The 14,015-nt window shown below is 48.3% G+C and overlaps 2 protein-coding genes across 8 annotated transcripts; one reads left to right on the top strand and one right to left on the bottom strand.

The window, feature by feature from the left end:
- Positions 1-3,099: 3,099 nt before the first annotated feature.
- Positions 3,100-8,119, bottom strand: EIF2B4 (eukaryotic translation initiation factor 2B subunit delta). Of its 6 annotated transcripts, none has more exons than XM_072771464.1 (13): positions 7,985-8,119; positions 7,561-7,604; positions 7,093-7,231; positions 6,696-6,899; positions 5,939-6,021; positions 5,681-5,772; positions 5,331-5,445; positions 5,053-5,129; positions 4,756-4,858; positions 4,366-4,493; positions 4,048-4,225; positions 3,468-3,648; positions 3,100-3,347 (listed from the first exon to the last, which is right to left on the bottom strand). In XM_072771464.1, exons 1-13 carry the CDS (start codon positions 8,013-8,015, stop codon positions 3,148-3,150), a joined length of 1,575 nt encoding a protein of 524 aa, XP_072627565.1. In that variant the 5' UTR covers positions 8,016-8,119; the 3' UTR covers positions 3,100-3,147. The 6 variants fall into 6 exon arrangements, with proteins under 6 accessions (XP_072627565.1, XP_072627566.1, XP_072627568.1 ...); XM_072771465.1 differs by having other exon boundaries at positions 6,696-6,902; positions 7,985-8,116; XM_072771467.1 differs by having other exon boundaries at positions 5,331-5,419; positions 7,985-8,034.
- Positions 8,120-8,198: 79 nt separating this feature from the next.
- Positions 8,199-13,953, top strand: SNX17 (sorting nexin 17). 2 transcript variants are annotated; one of them, XM_072771475.1, is made up of 15 exons: positions 8,199-8,467; positions 8,937-9,011; positions 9,983-10,100; positions 10,615-10,679; positions 10,959-11,069; positions 11,180-11,270; positions 11,427-11,514; positions 11,771-11,840; positions 12,125-12,217; positions 12,328-12,531; positions 12,628-12,753; positions 12,916-12,993; positions 13,134-13,208; positions 13,302-13,343; positions 13,443-13,953. In XM_072771475.1, the coding sequence occupies exons 1-15, from the start codon at positions 8,405-8,407 to the stop codon at positions 13,554-13,556; spliced, it is 1,413 nt and encodes a 470-aa protein (XP_072627576.1). In that variant the 5' UTR covers positions 8,199-8,404; the 3' UTR covers positions 13,557-13,953. The 2 variants fall into 2 exon arrangements, with proteins under 2 accessions (XP_072627576.1, XP_072627577.1); XM_072771476.1 differs by lacking the exon at positions 8,199-8,467 and adding an exon at positions 8,532-8,651.
- The last annotated feature ends 62 nt before the right edge of the window (positions 13,954-14,015 follow it).

The following is a 14,015-nucleotide window of genomic DNA, read 5'->3' as shown; positions in this document are numbered from 1 at the left end:
TAGGACCAGCTTTGTGACAACACAAAATTGGGTGCGGCTCAGGCAGCAGTTCCCCTAATCCGTACTATCTTAAATACTTGTCTGATGGGACAGCTCTAGGAAATGTCTCTCCACTCCTGTTGCCTCAGATCAGGCCATCTTTGACTTAACTGCAAAATCTTTTATATTACTTGTATTCACTTTTGGAATAAGATATTCACGTGGCTCAAAATTCAAAGGATACATAGAGTATAAAGTGGAGACTCCCTTCTACCTGTCTCCACATGCACACAATCAGTTCCTAGTTACAGATCCAAGATATTTTATTTATACACATATGAAATGCATATATATCTTTACCCTTTTAATTCAAACAATGAATACACACACTGTCCTGCATCTGCCTTCTTTTAACTGAGTGTACCTTGGAGATTGTCCTTTTTTTTGGTATTAAAACCTTCCTCAGGGTAGTCCTGGTGGCTCAGTGGTTTAGCACCATCTTCCGCCCAGGGCCTGATCCTGGAGACCCGGGATCGAGTCCCACGCCCGGCTCCATGCATGGAGCCTGCTTCGCCCTCTGCCTGTGTCTCTGCCTCTCTTTCTGTGTCTCTCATGAATAAATAAGTAAAATCTTAAAAAAAAAAAAAAACCTTCCTCATTCTTTATTATGGCTGCTTAGTAATGATATAAATGTAGGAAATAGTTGACCCTTGAACACAGGGGTCAGGGGTGCTAACCCCTGTGCAGTGGAAAATCTCTCCCCAAAAACTTTACTGAATAGCCTGCTGTTGGCTGGAAGCCTATAAACTGTCAATACATATTTTGTATGTCAATATGTATTATATACAGTATTTCTTACAGTAAGCTAAAAAAATACAGTAAGCTAGAGAAAGGAAAATGTTAAAATCATAAGGAGAAAATACATTTACAGTACCGTAGCATAACAACAACAAAAAAATCGGTGGACCCACACAGTTCAAACCCATGTTGTTTAAGGGTCAACTATAATTTGAGTTAGTCCCTTGTTCTTATTAATGGGTATTTAGGTGGTTTCTAATCTTTTGCAATTGTAAACAATTCTGCTACAAATAACCTGTTACTTCAAATGTGTAATCTATGGGTAGGAAGCATTATAAATTTCTGGAGGCAGAGTTACTGGACCAAAGTTTTGATGCATTTATAATTTTGATTGACAAGCAATCTTTCTATTGATCTGTTTCTCTGCCTCTAATCTCTACCAGTTATCTTTCTAAAGTATAGAGCTGACCCTGTGGATCCTCTGCTTAATTTTAATGATTAATATGCTCAATAACTTAACCCATGAGCTGATAAATCTTTTTTTTTTTTTTTTAAGAGAAAGCCAACTATTCTATAACTACACATTGTATGACACTGGAAGTAGTGATCAATTCCTGTAAACTAGCAAATAAAAGGAAAGAAACACTTATCTCATCTTTGCAGTATGAACTATAATTCAGAATAAGTAGAAGGAATTCTTTTTAGAAGATTATCAGCTAGCAAATATGGAAAGAATCCTAGAATTAGGGGAAAAAATAATTTTGCATCCCCTAATGAAATAATCGAAGCAGTAACCACCAGTGAATGAAACCACTAAATGAAAACTTGAGAAAATTTAAAATGTCAAACTTTAAAACTGGATCCACTCAAAACTAAACAGCTATTATTTGCCTCCTGATGTGACGCTATATGAAATGCAACACCACTTACGAAGTATTCTTGCCCAAAAAGTTGAATGGAGTTAGAGGAATGAGTTAATTGACACTACATGGAAACCAAAAGTCAAATCCAGTGGAGAACATTTTATAAGACAACCTTATTTCCGGAACAAATCTTGTCTGAGAACAGAAGGGAGGTTGAGGAGACTACTTCTGATTACAATAAATTGAACACCTGCTAACCAAATGTAATGTACAGATTTGTTTGGATCCTAATTCAAACAAACCAACTGTAAAAAAGCCAGTTTTTGAGACAATCAAGAAAATTTGATTATGGATTGAGCAATGCTAAGAATTTAATAGGTATAACAACACAGTAAATGTCTGTATTTCTTACAGACACAAACTGAGGTTTGTAGGAGTGAAATGATACAATATCTTGGATTTCCTCTAAAGTAACTTCAGCAAGGGAAAAAAAAAAAAGGAAATAAAAAGCGAGCACACGTGGCCAATCTTGATAATTATTGTTTCTGGGACAGGGATTCTTAGCACAGTTCACTCTACACACATGTACACACAAAATGGAGGACTCTCCCATTTTTTTAGACTAATCACAATGGTAAAGACTCACAGTCTGGCCCCAACCCAACCTACCTTTGCAGCTTTATCTTTCACTCTCCACATAAGCCTCGGGTCTAGCTTCACTATACTGTACTGGACACTTTGGATTGGCCACTCGGTTTCTGAATTCAAGCTATTCCAGCTGCTGATGTGCCTTCCCATTCTTTTCCAACTGGGAAACTCCCTACCCTCGTAGGTCACATGCTCCCTGTGAAGTCCTCTCCAACCTTAATAGATTTCCTGGTATCATCTATGGTTGCCTCCTAGGAACACTGTTCATATGAATAGTGGAACTTCTCTCATACTGCAGATACTATCCACTTCCACCATGATGAATGAATATTTGTCAATGGCAGATAGCATAGAAATTAGGGCACAGTCTTAATTTATAATTGCCTGAGATTACAAGCTGCTTGTTACTCTTATCCTGGACAAGAGCCTCTCCATGCCTTAGCTGTGTTGCCTTGCCAAGTAGCAACCTCCATGTCTGTTTTCTTATCTGTAAAATTTCTTTTCATGGAGCTACCTTAACCTTCCCAAACAGATCAGAAAGGGGTTAAAGCACTTTCCAACACGTAGGTACTCAATGTTAAAAATACTAAATAATATGTAATGACTTAATATGTCAATATATTCTATTAATGATTCTAAAATACTAAAAATATCTCTCTGAAAAGAAAAAAATAAAAATAAAATAAAAAAATAGAAAATAAAATAAAATAAAAATATCTCTCTGATTTTTCCCTATATTCCTCCTCATACCTAGCTCAGTGTCTGTAACCTAAGTGATGGCGATACTAAAAGACATACAAAGGCACCCGAGTTTCTGAATGCAGGGAGTATGTCATTTATTGACCCTGTGTTCCCCCACTCACTGGTCGCTACTCTTGACTCGTAGAACAACCGGTACAGAACTGCAAGGAATCATCCCCAGCTCCGTGATCACCAGATCCACCAGTTCCGGGGGGGTCACGTCATAGACTAGATTTAACAACCGCAGGGACAGGTGGTTCTGCCAGTTAGCCAGGGCCACATGTTCTCCTCGCTCACAAAGCAGATCATCGGGGTCATCTGCAATGGGAGACGTACCCATTTATGTCCTTGTGGAAAACAAGATGTAGTTCGACCTTCCCTCCTCCCTTCCAAAATTCAGATCTTTGAAACCTTCTCTCTGCCTCCTGGGCTCCTTACCTAGCTCATTAGAGACAAAAGCATCAGTCTGCACACGCTCACAGAACTTGTATGTTTCACAGCAGACCAGCACTGGCACATTATGGGCTCGTGCCACCAGGGCCAGCTGTGCTGTCCCTACCCGTGACATCACGGACCCGTTGGCCAGGAGTGCGTGAGCTCCCAATAGCACCTTAGAAACCTATTTATTTTGAACAGTGGAGAGGGAGAGAAAATGTGATATGTGATTAATGCACAATCAGGTTCCCCACTTCCTGCCCAGGATAGCAATATTAAGGGCAATAACAGAACTTAATGATAGTTCTTCTTAGAAAACACCTGACCATTGACCCCACTGCACCTCCCACAAGAAAATAAAACTCTGAAGTTACTTTTGTCCTGTCTCCTCTTCATGGCTGCTAATTTACTGTTCATATGACACTGTGCTATAACATGTTGTAGATGTTTTTCCTATTAAATACAAACAGGGCTATAAAAGTTTAGTATTTTTAAATAATTGTAACCTTGGGAAGACAGGATTTTATCTATACCACTACACCCTTTTACCTCCAACTTTGGAGTCCCTTTCCTCTGCCCTCACCTCTGGGAGCACATAGGAGGCTGCAGGAATCAGCAGGTAGGAGGCAGGGACCCCAGCACGGACCAGAGAACGTAGTGTGTGCCTTCCCTCCAGCCGTGGCCGGCTGTCCACCACTACCACCCGAAACCGCCGGCCCTTAGCCCAAGCCTCCTGAAGGATTCGTGATACCAGAGACGAGCTGGAGTGAATGGAGAGGAGGATTCAGTTATAGATGTCACTAACGGACAGGCAGCCAGCTCACTGCTAAAGGGCAAAGGGGCAATCTTTTCTTCAGATTGTTATACCCCCCAATTTTCTGTCATAGGGTCCGGACCATACCATCCATATACCAGGATCACATCTCCATTATTGATCTTCTTATAAGCAAAGCGGGAAATTGCCTGAGCTGCAAGCACAATCTTCTCTTGCACATACCGATCAATGGCTGCTCGAAGTTCTGACTTGGCCTAAATGGATTAAGATGCTTAGGGAACAAGAAATGGACACATTTCTTCCTTTGATGATCATGCCAGATGCTTGAGTATGTGTACAATGATGGTTGAAAGTGGGCCAAAAGGGGGCCCAAAGGTGGCATAAGTCAGCCAGCCCAACCACTTCCTTAACCCTTGACCAGGGCAGAATGGCCTCACTGTCACTTCTGGGAGTCCTGATTGTGTTTCTCAGCTGTACCCTCAGGGGTATGCTTTGCTCATTCCTCATATTCATCACCTCCTCTTCCCGCTTGGAGCTGCTCACACCCGTGATCTCCTTGTTAAGGAACTTGATGGCGTTGTACATGCTTGCTGACAGGGGACGGCACTGAGTCAGGAAGCTACAAAGACAATACCTCGTGTTTGTGTGACTCTATAATGTGCGACTCTACAACTTACATTCGTGCTTAAATATGTTTTCTTTAATAAAGAAGACAAAGAACAGAAAAATAAAATAAGAGGTAAAAGAGCAAGAGAGAGGGTACAAAAAGAGGACTAGGTGAGGGGGCAGCAGACTTGCGGTGGTTGTCCTTACCTGAAGTAGGGCTTTAGTTTATTCACTAGATCCCTTGAGAGTTCTTCATTGGGAGGTGTTGTGTAATCTTGAATTACCTATAAGGTACACAAAGTTATCAGCAAAACATCTCCTAATAAAGGGCTCTGAAAGGGGGCTAAGGCAAGTTTCACTGAACAAAGCGTTCTGAAGGTGGAGTCATTCCCTCTGTCCCTCAGAGATTACTTTGGGTAAGAGGAATCTGGGGTAGTGCTGGGGAAGGTGGGACTGGGTCACAGAGGGAACAAGACAGGGCTTACCTGCTGCAAGGCACGAAGCAGGGCAATACACCGGGCATTGGAGCCACTGACCAGGCCCTGGGAGTACTGCAGCCCGAGTCGCACCATGGCTGGGTGGATCACAGAGGATGGGATGCTGATGGGATGGCGGTGTCACACACTTTGCAAGGGAGCTTGAGTACCTACTGCCCACCTGCCCCTGATGAAAAGGAACTTCCTTCACTAGCACAGACACCCCCATTTCCTCTAGAGCTTTGCCTTGTGTGCAGGCTTCTTCCCATAGACCCCATCTCAAATTTCCAGTCACTTTCAATACTAAGTTACCACAACTCCTAGAACTTAAAAGTTACAACAATTTCATAGAATCCTACCTCATATATTGAGTCAGAGAGTTTTGTCTGCTGTACTGGGGTAGGTGGGAGAAAAGACTGACTTTGGATCCATAATCGTTTCGTGTAGGAACCTTGACAAAATAAGAGACAGGACCAATGGAAAATAAACAGTGAGGCTACTTGGCCCCAAATACCCTGTCTTCTTCAGGGTATCATTTGTCTCGAGCACCTTTCCCCCCTTCCTCTAACCCATCTCCCTTAGGCAATTTCTGGCCAGGCATTGAAACCACTTCCTACCTGTTGCTGCTCTGGTTTTTTAGCAAGCCTTCTCAGAAGTGTAAGGTCATCAACCTGAGTGTGCTCAGGGAGACGCTTCACTCCTAAAAGATAATGACCATGTTTTCAAGACACTGTAGGTGATAATGAGAAATCTGCTTTTAAGGAATAAGGGACATCAAGAAAGATGGATGGGGGAGATGAAAAACGGGGAAAAAAAGAGTAGAAGAAATAGAGATAGGATGAGGTTGAGTGGAGAATTCTGAACTCTTGGTCCCAAGGCTAAGAATGGGAAGGGAGAACTGTTTTACTGTGGGAAAGCCTGAGCTAACACAAGAATTAAAATAAAAACAGAGGGACACCTGGGTGGCTCAGCGGTTTAGCACCTGCCTTCAGCCCAGGGTGTGATCCTGGAGTCTCGGGATCAAGTCCCACATTGGGCTCCCTGCACGGAGCCTGCTTCTCCTTCTGTCTGTGTCTCTGCCTCTCTCTCTCTCTCTCTCTGTCTCTCATTAATAAGTAACTAATCTTTAAAAAGAATAATAAAATCAAAACAGAGGGATGCCTGGGTGGCTCAGCAGTTGAGCATCTGCTTTCAGTTCAGGGCATGATCCCAGGGTCGGGAGATTGAGTCACGTATCGGGCTCCCTGCAAGGAACATGCTTCTCTCTCTGTCAATGTCTCCACCTCTTTCTCTGCGTCTCTCATAAATAAATAAATAAAATCTTAAAAAAAATAATAAAATCAAAACAGAGGTCTTGAAACAAAGGGAAGGTACCTGAAGGGGTTTCTCCAGCAGTGCTGGGGCAGGCCCGAGGTGGTGGCCCTCCTTGTTCTCCTTTCCTTGCCTGTTTCAGGGCCCGCTCAGCCTCCTGCTTAGCCCGCCGTTCAGCACGAAGTTCAGCTTTACTTCGACCAGTTGGAACTTTCTCCCCAGCAGTGGCCAACTGACTGCCTGGTCCTGGCAGTTCTTTGGCTGGGCCTACTAAAGACAGAAAGAAGACATGCCCAAGCCCCAGGCAGGTAATATCTATGCCCCAGCCAAAGCTTCTCTGCTCATCTAAATTTCCTTACTGCCTACTTGTTCAAACCAACTTTGTCCCGTCTCCTCCTCTTCTCTCCCACACATCCCTCTACGAGTTCCACACCCCAGTCATTTAAAAAAGCCTTCGCACCTTGCTGCTGGGCTGCAGGTACAACAGGGGCAGTTTTTTCTGGTTCTGCTCCCTTTTCCTCCTTCCGCTTCTTCTTCTGCTGTTTTTTTTCCTTCCGAAGCTGCAACTTCTCTTCTTGGGTCATCTCCCTCCCCACTGCCTGAGACACAAACATAGAATACAGCTCTTCCCCAAGTTCAAAGATAAAAAACAAAAACAAAATACTACTGGTGCCTTCTAAGATTCCCATAAGGTAAAGCCCCCAATCCTGACTCCAACCAGCTGTTAACAAGATTACATCCCATAGAGATGGAAGCTTCTCCTCCAGGTTCAGAGTCACATACTGTTAGGGATGAAAAAAAAACTGTAAAAATCTGGCGTTCCGGAGAAATAAAGTGAAACGAGGATGGAGGCTGGGGCCCAATGAAGCTGCCACACAGCCTCCTGCGTAGAGCCTGACAGGCGTTTTCCGAGGGCACTCTCACTTACCCCAGGCCGAGTAGAAAGCTCCGCCTTCATCCCAGACCCCGAATCTGCATCAGAAAACAGATCACAAAGTGAGCCTGAGAGGCTCCGGGAGGGTTTGTAGGAGCTCGTACTCGCCGCGGCTGGCTGCTGGGTCTGCATGACCACGGCTCCGCCACCAGGCGGGAGGCAAGCCAGGGATCCGCGTGGAGACGCAAGGTGCGGCAAGATCAAAGGAAGGCGGGGGAGGCAGCCGGCCTGGGCCCCCGCCCTTCTCTCCAGAGCCAGGCGGGACGCGGCGCGGGGCTGCGCCCCAGGCAGTACACCCCAGAGTCCGGAGAGGCACCGGAACGGAGCGACAGGACCCAGAGGGACTCAGGGCTCGGCCGCAGCCGCCCGCTGCGCGGCGGCTCGCGTACCAGTTCGTGTGCCCCCGCCCTTCACTCACCCTCACGAACAGCCACAGCCACGGCAGCCATCACCCTCGGTCCTAGGCTCCGCCCGCCGCGGTCCCAGGGCCTACAGCGCCACCTGGGCCGACCCCCGCGGCGCACAGCCCTCCGCGGACTACAATCTCCGACGTGCACTGGGGCCCCGCCCCGGGCTACGGGCGCCGATTAGGGCCCTCTCAGCTTTGGGCTCCCGGGCGTGGCAGTCGGCTCTTGCTCTTTAGACTACAGTTCCCAGCATGCCCGGGGCGCTGCGCCCCGGAGCGGACGTCCCACCACCCTTCCCACCTCCGATCTCAGCACCCCCCCCCCAAAATGGCGAGTGAGGCAGCGGGGACGCGCTGAGCGGCGGAGGCGAGCGTGTAAAGCCGCTGCGGCCCTGTCAGTCCGGAGCCCGGCTGGGCCCTGCCGCAGGGAACATGCACTTTTCCATTCCTGAAACCGAGTCCCGCAGCGGGGACAGCGGCGGCTCCGCCTATGTGGTGAGGAGCGGCCGGAGCCGGGCCGGGCAGGGGCGGGGATAACGGGCCGGAGCCCTCTCCCAGCGGCCTCCGAGGCCTGGCCGCCACCCTTGGGGCCTGGTCCCAAGCCGCCGACTGCCGACGGCTTCGCTAGGAGCTTATATCCCGTCTCAGATGCGCCCAGAGGTCGCCCCATCTCCTCCAGGTCCTTTGTTCGCCCGCGTCGTCTCCCCCTGGATGGGCTGCGGCCGCTCTGGTGGGCGTCATTGGCCTCTTGGGGAGGGAGACTGCGCGACACTAGGGCCCGAGTTGCCCCCGGGCTGGTCCTTCTGCTTTAGAACTTGACCCTGGGGAAACAGACTAATAAACCCTCGGACAATCTCGGTGCGTTACTCAGGCGTAGCTTGTGCCAGACGACTTCTGGCCAGCGTTTTCAAGGGGGTCGCCCAGACCGAGACCCTAAAACGCTTGCCTGCTTTTGTGTCTTCAGGCCTACAACATTCACGTGAATGGAGTCCTGCATTGCCGGGTGCGCTACAGCCAGCTCCTGGGGCTGCACGAGCAGGTGGGACCAGCACCCCTGCCTTGAGGCAGCTTTCAAGCCCTTTCCTACACCTGGGCATCGGTGTCTCCATTTCTCCCCACTTGGCTTCCTTGTAGATGTTCCCCTTTAATCACTGCCGCTGGGGAGGATCTGGTGCTTTATCTTAGGATTGACATTTCCGGGGAACTCCCTAAGAAGCTTAGTGTCTGCTGCTGTAACTGCTCTTCCTTATATTCACATCCGCCTTTCTGCTTCCCTGTCGGCAGTCTTACTTCAGCCTTTGCCTGTGCATGGAAAAACTGACCTCCCCCCTCCCTTCTTTGCTGCCAAAGCACATTCCTTCTGTCATCTGAGCTGCAACTTGAAATTCTTTTCCCTTCTCATACAGATCATTCACAGGATCCTTCTGTGTTCTTTAGCTCATTTCAGTGGCCTAGCTGTTCAGTTATCCTTATGTATCTCTGACGCAATGTTTCTATGTTCTCCTCACCAGATTTCGAGCTCTCTTCAACTCAGTGCAGAGTCCTGGTTCTACTGATGACTAGCTGTGCAGCCTTGAGCAATTTCTTTGGGCCTAGTTTCTAAGACCTAAAAATGTATTTGTCGATCTGCAAAGTCCCTTTAAGTCTTAAAACCTTTTGTGAACCTATTTTGCTATATTTAACTGGGAACATAAATTTTCCTTAAAAAGCTCTTTGGTTCCAGTGAGGGTTCAATGAACACAGTCTTGCTAGATAATCAAAGGTTTTCCCTAGGCCCTGGCCCTACACAAACCCTACCCACACCGTGAAGGGGCTGACGTGTACATAGTAAGATAAGAAAGAACTTATGTTTAGGACACTCCGAGAAAGGAATAATTTCCTGGATGACTAGGGTACATGGGGGAGGGAGGGGAGGGAAAGGGAGCCTAAAAGAACATTGTGACTGACTGTGGATTGCGTCTTCTCTTTTGCTATGTTTATGTGAAGGGTTGTATCTCTTTCTCCAAATAGCTTCGGAAGGAGTATGGGGCCAATGTCCTTCCTGCATTTCCCCCAAAGAAGCTTTTCTCTCTGACACCTGCTGAGGTGGAACAGCGGAGAGAGCAGTTAGAAAAGTACATGCAAGCTGGTGAGTGGCTGGAGGGAACTTTAGGCTGTGTTGAGAGCTATGGAAAGAGACTCAAAACAGCTGGTTCTGTAGACTTGGCCTAAATTAATTTCTACATCTGGGGATTCTCTTGATTTGTTAATTAGGAAAAGTAAATAGCATGTAGGAATGCTCTAGGTATTTGTAAAGCTATTTGGTCAATATACTAATATAGTTTGGAAATACCACTGTAACACTATGTAGCCTTAAAGCAGTTTAGATTGGTGGGGAGAACTGAATTTGTATCTGACATGCTTTAGATTAACATCATTGTTATTTCCCTAGTTCTATAGACTGGACTCAACTAGATGGCAGCCAAGGGTGGGGCAGGTGAAGAATTTATGCAAACAGTGAGTGAGGTGAGGCCAGCTGGGGGATGTGACAGGCCATCATCAGCCCAGGAAATGGGGTAGGGGAGGAAACTACCAAGAAAAGAGCTGGGGGGAGTCAAGAGGGAGTTCTAAATTACTGGAACATTGTTCTCTTGTCCCCTCAGTTCGGCAGGACCCACTGCTTGGGAGCAGTGAGACCTTTAATAGCTTCCTGCGTCGGGCACAACAGGTAAGGTTCTGGGTGGGACCGAGATTTAAGGGAAGCATTTTCCTATAGGGCCATGTCGTTTTAAGGCAGTGGCTACAGAGAAATCATCTTGGCACCTATTTTTTTATGGGATGGGACTTTTGCTGTACCAATGAGATCAAGAAAACCCAGCCTGTAATTAAGCAGCTGAGAATAAAGACACTAGGAAGGACCTAGACATGAGTTGGGGATGGGTCAGAGCTAGACATGGGGCAGGTGTTAACAAGGTGGTGTCTCTGTTCTTATGTATGTTCACACCAGGAGACACAGCAGGTCCCCACAGAGGAGGTTTCCTTGGAAGTGCTGCTCAGCAACGGGCAGAAAGTTCTGGTCAATGTGCTAACTTCAGATCAGACTGAAGATGTCCTAGAGGTGAGGTACTTGTATTGCAGTGCCCCACCTCCCCTGCACCCCAGGGTTCCAGGTTTAGGGGTAATTGTAACAGCTAGTATGATGAGCTCTACTTGCTTCCTGATTCCTAGGCTGTGGCTGCAAAACTGGATCTTCCAGATGACTTGATTGGATACTTTAGTCTCTTTCTAGTTCGAGAGAAAGAGGATGGAACCTTTTCTTGTGAGTTTCTGTGGACTTGACTGCTTCCTTGTGCTTCTAGGGGTAAATTTGCCCTGCCAATTCCTCCCAAAATATGACATTTCCTCAGGGCTCCTCTCTTGACTTTTCTCTCCTTGAATCTCATGACATTTTCCTTTTTTTCTTTTTAACTCATAGTCGTACGGAAGTTGCAAGAGTTTGAGCTGCCTTATGTGTCTGTTACCAGCCTTCGGAGTCAAGAGTATAAGATTGTGCTAAGGAAGAGGTCAGGGCTGGGCTTGGAGGAGGGGGAGGTACTGGATTGGATTACTGGGCCATGTACTAAGAAGAACCTGGACAAGGGGATAGTGCTGGGTGTTTCTACTAGGCCTTCCAGGCTTCTTCCCACTATACTACCATTTGCCCAATAGTTTTAGATTGTTCCTGTCTTCTTTTTTTTTTTTGTTCCTGTCTTCTATCCACGTCTCTTGCCTTACCCCAGCTTAGCCCCGTTACCCCTTTCCACCCCCTTGGCCTCACAGTTATTGGGACTCTGCCTATGATGACGATGTCATGGAGAACCGGGTTGGCCTGAACCTGCTATATGCTCAGGTGAGCTTGGAGCTGCCTCAGAACCCTTCCCCTGAAATAGATACTGGTGCCCCCACTCTGCAAAGAAAACTTTTCATGTCTTTACTTCCAGTTCTGGGGAGAGTTCCTAGAATACTGTCAGGGCACCTGGCAACAACCTGCTCCCCCTACTTTGTAAGCTGCCATAGTCAAGGTCTTACTGCAAGGAGGTCACTCAAGCATGGGGCTAAGGATCAGGCTGGACAGAGGTAACTGGACCTCTGACTGGAAGTCCCCAACCCCCTCATCCTTTCTCTCTGTTGTAGACAGTATCAGACATTGAGCGTGGGTGGATTCTGGTCACCAAGGAGCAACACCGGCAGCTCAAATCTCTGCAAGAGAAGGTCTCCAAGAAGGAGGTGGGCCCGTTTTCCTATCTCCTTCCAGCCCTCCTTCCAAGGGCTGTTTTCTGACACACATACCCCACTCCCCCGCCGCTGACCCACCCCGCGTGGTGACTGGGTTTCAGTTCCTACGACTGGCTCAGACCCTGCGGCACTATGGCTACTTGCGCTTTGATGCCTGTGTGGCTGACTTCCCAGAGAAGGACTGTCCCGTGGTGGTGAGCGCAGGCAACAGTGAGCTCAGCCTCCAGCTCCGCTTGCCTGGCCAGCAACTCCGTGAAGGCTCCTTCCGGGTCACCCGCATGCGGTGCTGGCGGGTCACCTCCTCTGTGAGTTGGGGTAGGCCTTTGGGATGGTGGCCTGGCAAGCCTTGAGCTTTGGGATTGGTCAGGATGATCTCAGCCTAACTCTCCTTTGTCTCCCAGGTGCCACTGCCCAGTGGAAGCACAAGTAGCCCAGGCCGGGGCCGGGGTGAGGTGCGCCTGGAACTGGCTTTTGAATACCTCATGAGCAAGGACCGGCTACAGTGGGTCACCATCACCAGCCCCCAGGTGTGAGCTCACCCTCAGGCCTCCTCTGGAGCCCATTGCACCGTCTCTTAGATACCCAAGTCTAGGGCTTCCAGGACTCCATGTGAGTGGGAGCCCTTGTCTTAGGGGTGCTGGGCTCAGAATGACAACTCTAGTCAGGCTGAGCTCTCTTCTTGCCCTCAGGCTATCATGATGAGTATCTGCTTGCAGTCCATGGTAGATGAACTGATGGTGAAGAAATCTGGTGGCAGCATCAGGAAGGTAAGCAACAGGTGTGGACCAGGCAGCTGAGTGGTTGTGCTCTCCCCACCTCTTGTCTTAGGGCTTCTCCCAAGAGGAAGAAGTGATAGGGATTCCAAAGGGATTCTGTCCTTATCAGCACTTCATGTCTCCATCCCTAGATGCTGCGCCGGCGAGTGGGGGGCACCCTGAGACGCTCAGACAGCCAGCAAGCAGTGAAGTCCCCGCCCCTGCTTGTAAGTGTCACTTTCAGATCAGTACCCCATCTCCCAGCCTGGCCTTATTTTCCCCACTGAGGTCTCTGACACCTCTGCCTTTTCCTTCCCCAGGAGTCACCTGATGCCAGCCGAGAGTCCATGGTTAAACTCTCAGTGAGTTTCCCATGAGGGTTGGTGAGGTTGGTGGTTGGTGTTGGTAGGGGGATTTCACGAGGCTTGAGTCCTCTGACCCCAACCCTACCTTTGTTACAGAGCAAGCTGAGTGCCGTGAGCTTGCGGGGGATTGGCAGTCCCAGCACAGATGCCAGTGCCAGTGATGTCCACGGCAATTTTGCCTTCGAGGGCATTGGAGATGAGGATCTGTGATCTCCAGTGCTCAGATGTCTGCCCTGTACCCTGGAGGAATGTTCAGAAACTTGCCCTGTGCCTGTATCCCCCAAGCCAGGGGCGGGAGGGGTCTTTTCTTTCCTTCCTTCCCCTTTCTTCTCTTGGCCAGGGGCTTCCTAACCCACCTTCCCTTCCACCCTCTGGGCTGGCTGCACAAAGGATTCTTCTCTTTCCAGAGCTAGCCCTCAATGCCAAATTAGCATTTAGTATTTTGCACAAACTCCAAGGGACCATGGCTACCTGCCTTGGGGAGGAACCACAGCTTCCCCTGGGGCTGCTTCTGGCTTCTTGGGGCCATGGGCCAAGGGGATGGGCAGAGGTCTATGTATGGTCTGGCCCAACTCCCCATCATTAAACTCAGCCTGATTGCTGCCTACCTCTGGTTCCCTTTCACTGCCCTCCCCCTTCCCCATCATGGCACAGACTGCTGTGCTAAGG

This window comes from Canis lupus, chromosome 12 (assembly GCF_048164855.1).
Source record: "Canis lupus baileyi chromosome 12, mCanLup2.hap1, whole genome shotgun sequence".
Taxonomy (NCBI): domain Eukaryota; kingdom Metazoa; phylum Chordata; class Mammalia; order Carnivora; family Canidae; genus Canis; species Canis lupus.
This window is presented reverse-complemented; position numbering and strand designations above follow the sequence as displayed.

Bases quoted from the DNA above. Each gene is read 5' to 3' on its own strand.
- EIF2B4 (XM_072771462.1), bottom strand. From the start codon at position 7,698: ATGCAGACCCAGCAGCCAGCCGCGGCGAGTACGAGCTCCTACAAACCC. The intron at 6,022-6,695 runs GTACCTTCCCTT...ATTATCTTTTAG, and splicing joins TGCTGGAGAAACCCCTTCAG to GAGTGAAGCGTCTCCCTGAG. The intron at 5,130-5,330 runs GTAAGCCCTGTC...TGTACCTTATAG, and splicing joins TGCTTCGTGCCTTGCAGCAG to GTAATTCAAGATTACACAAC.
- SNX17 (XM_072771475.1), top strand. From the start codon at position 8,405: ATGCACTTTTCCATTCCTGAAACCGAGTCCCGCAGCGGGGACAGCGGC. The intron at 11,271-11,426 runs GTGAGTTTCTGT...TTTAACTCATAG, and splicing joins AGAGGATGGAACCTTTTCTT to TCGTACGGAAGTTGCAAGAG. The intron at 13,344-13,442 runs GTGAGTTTCCCA...CCTTTGTTACAG, and splicing joins AGTCCATGGTTAAACTCTCA to AGCAAGCTGAGTGCCGTGAG.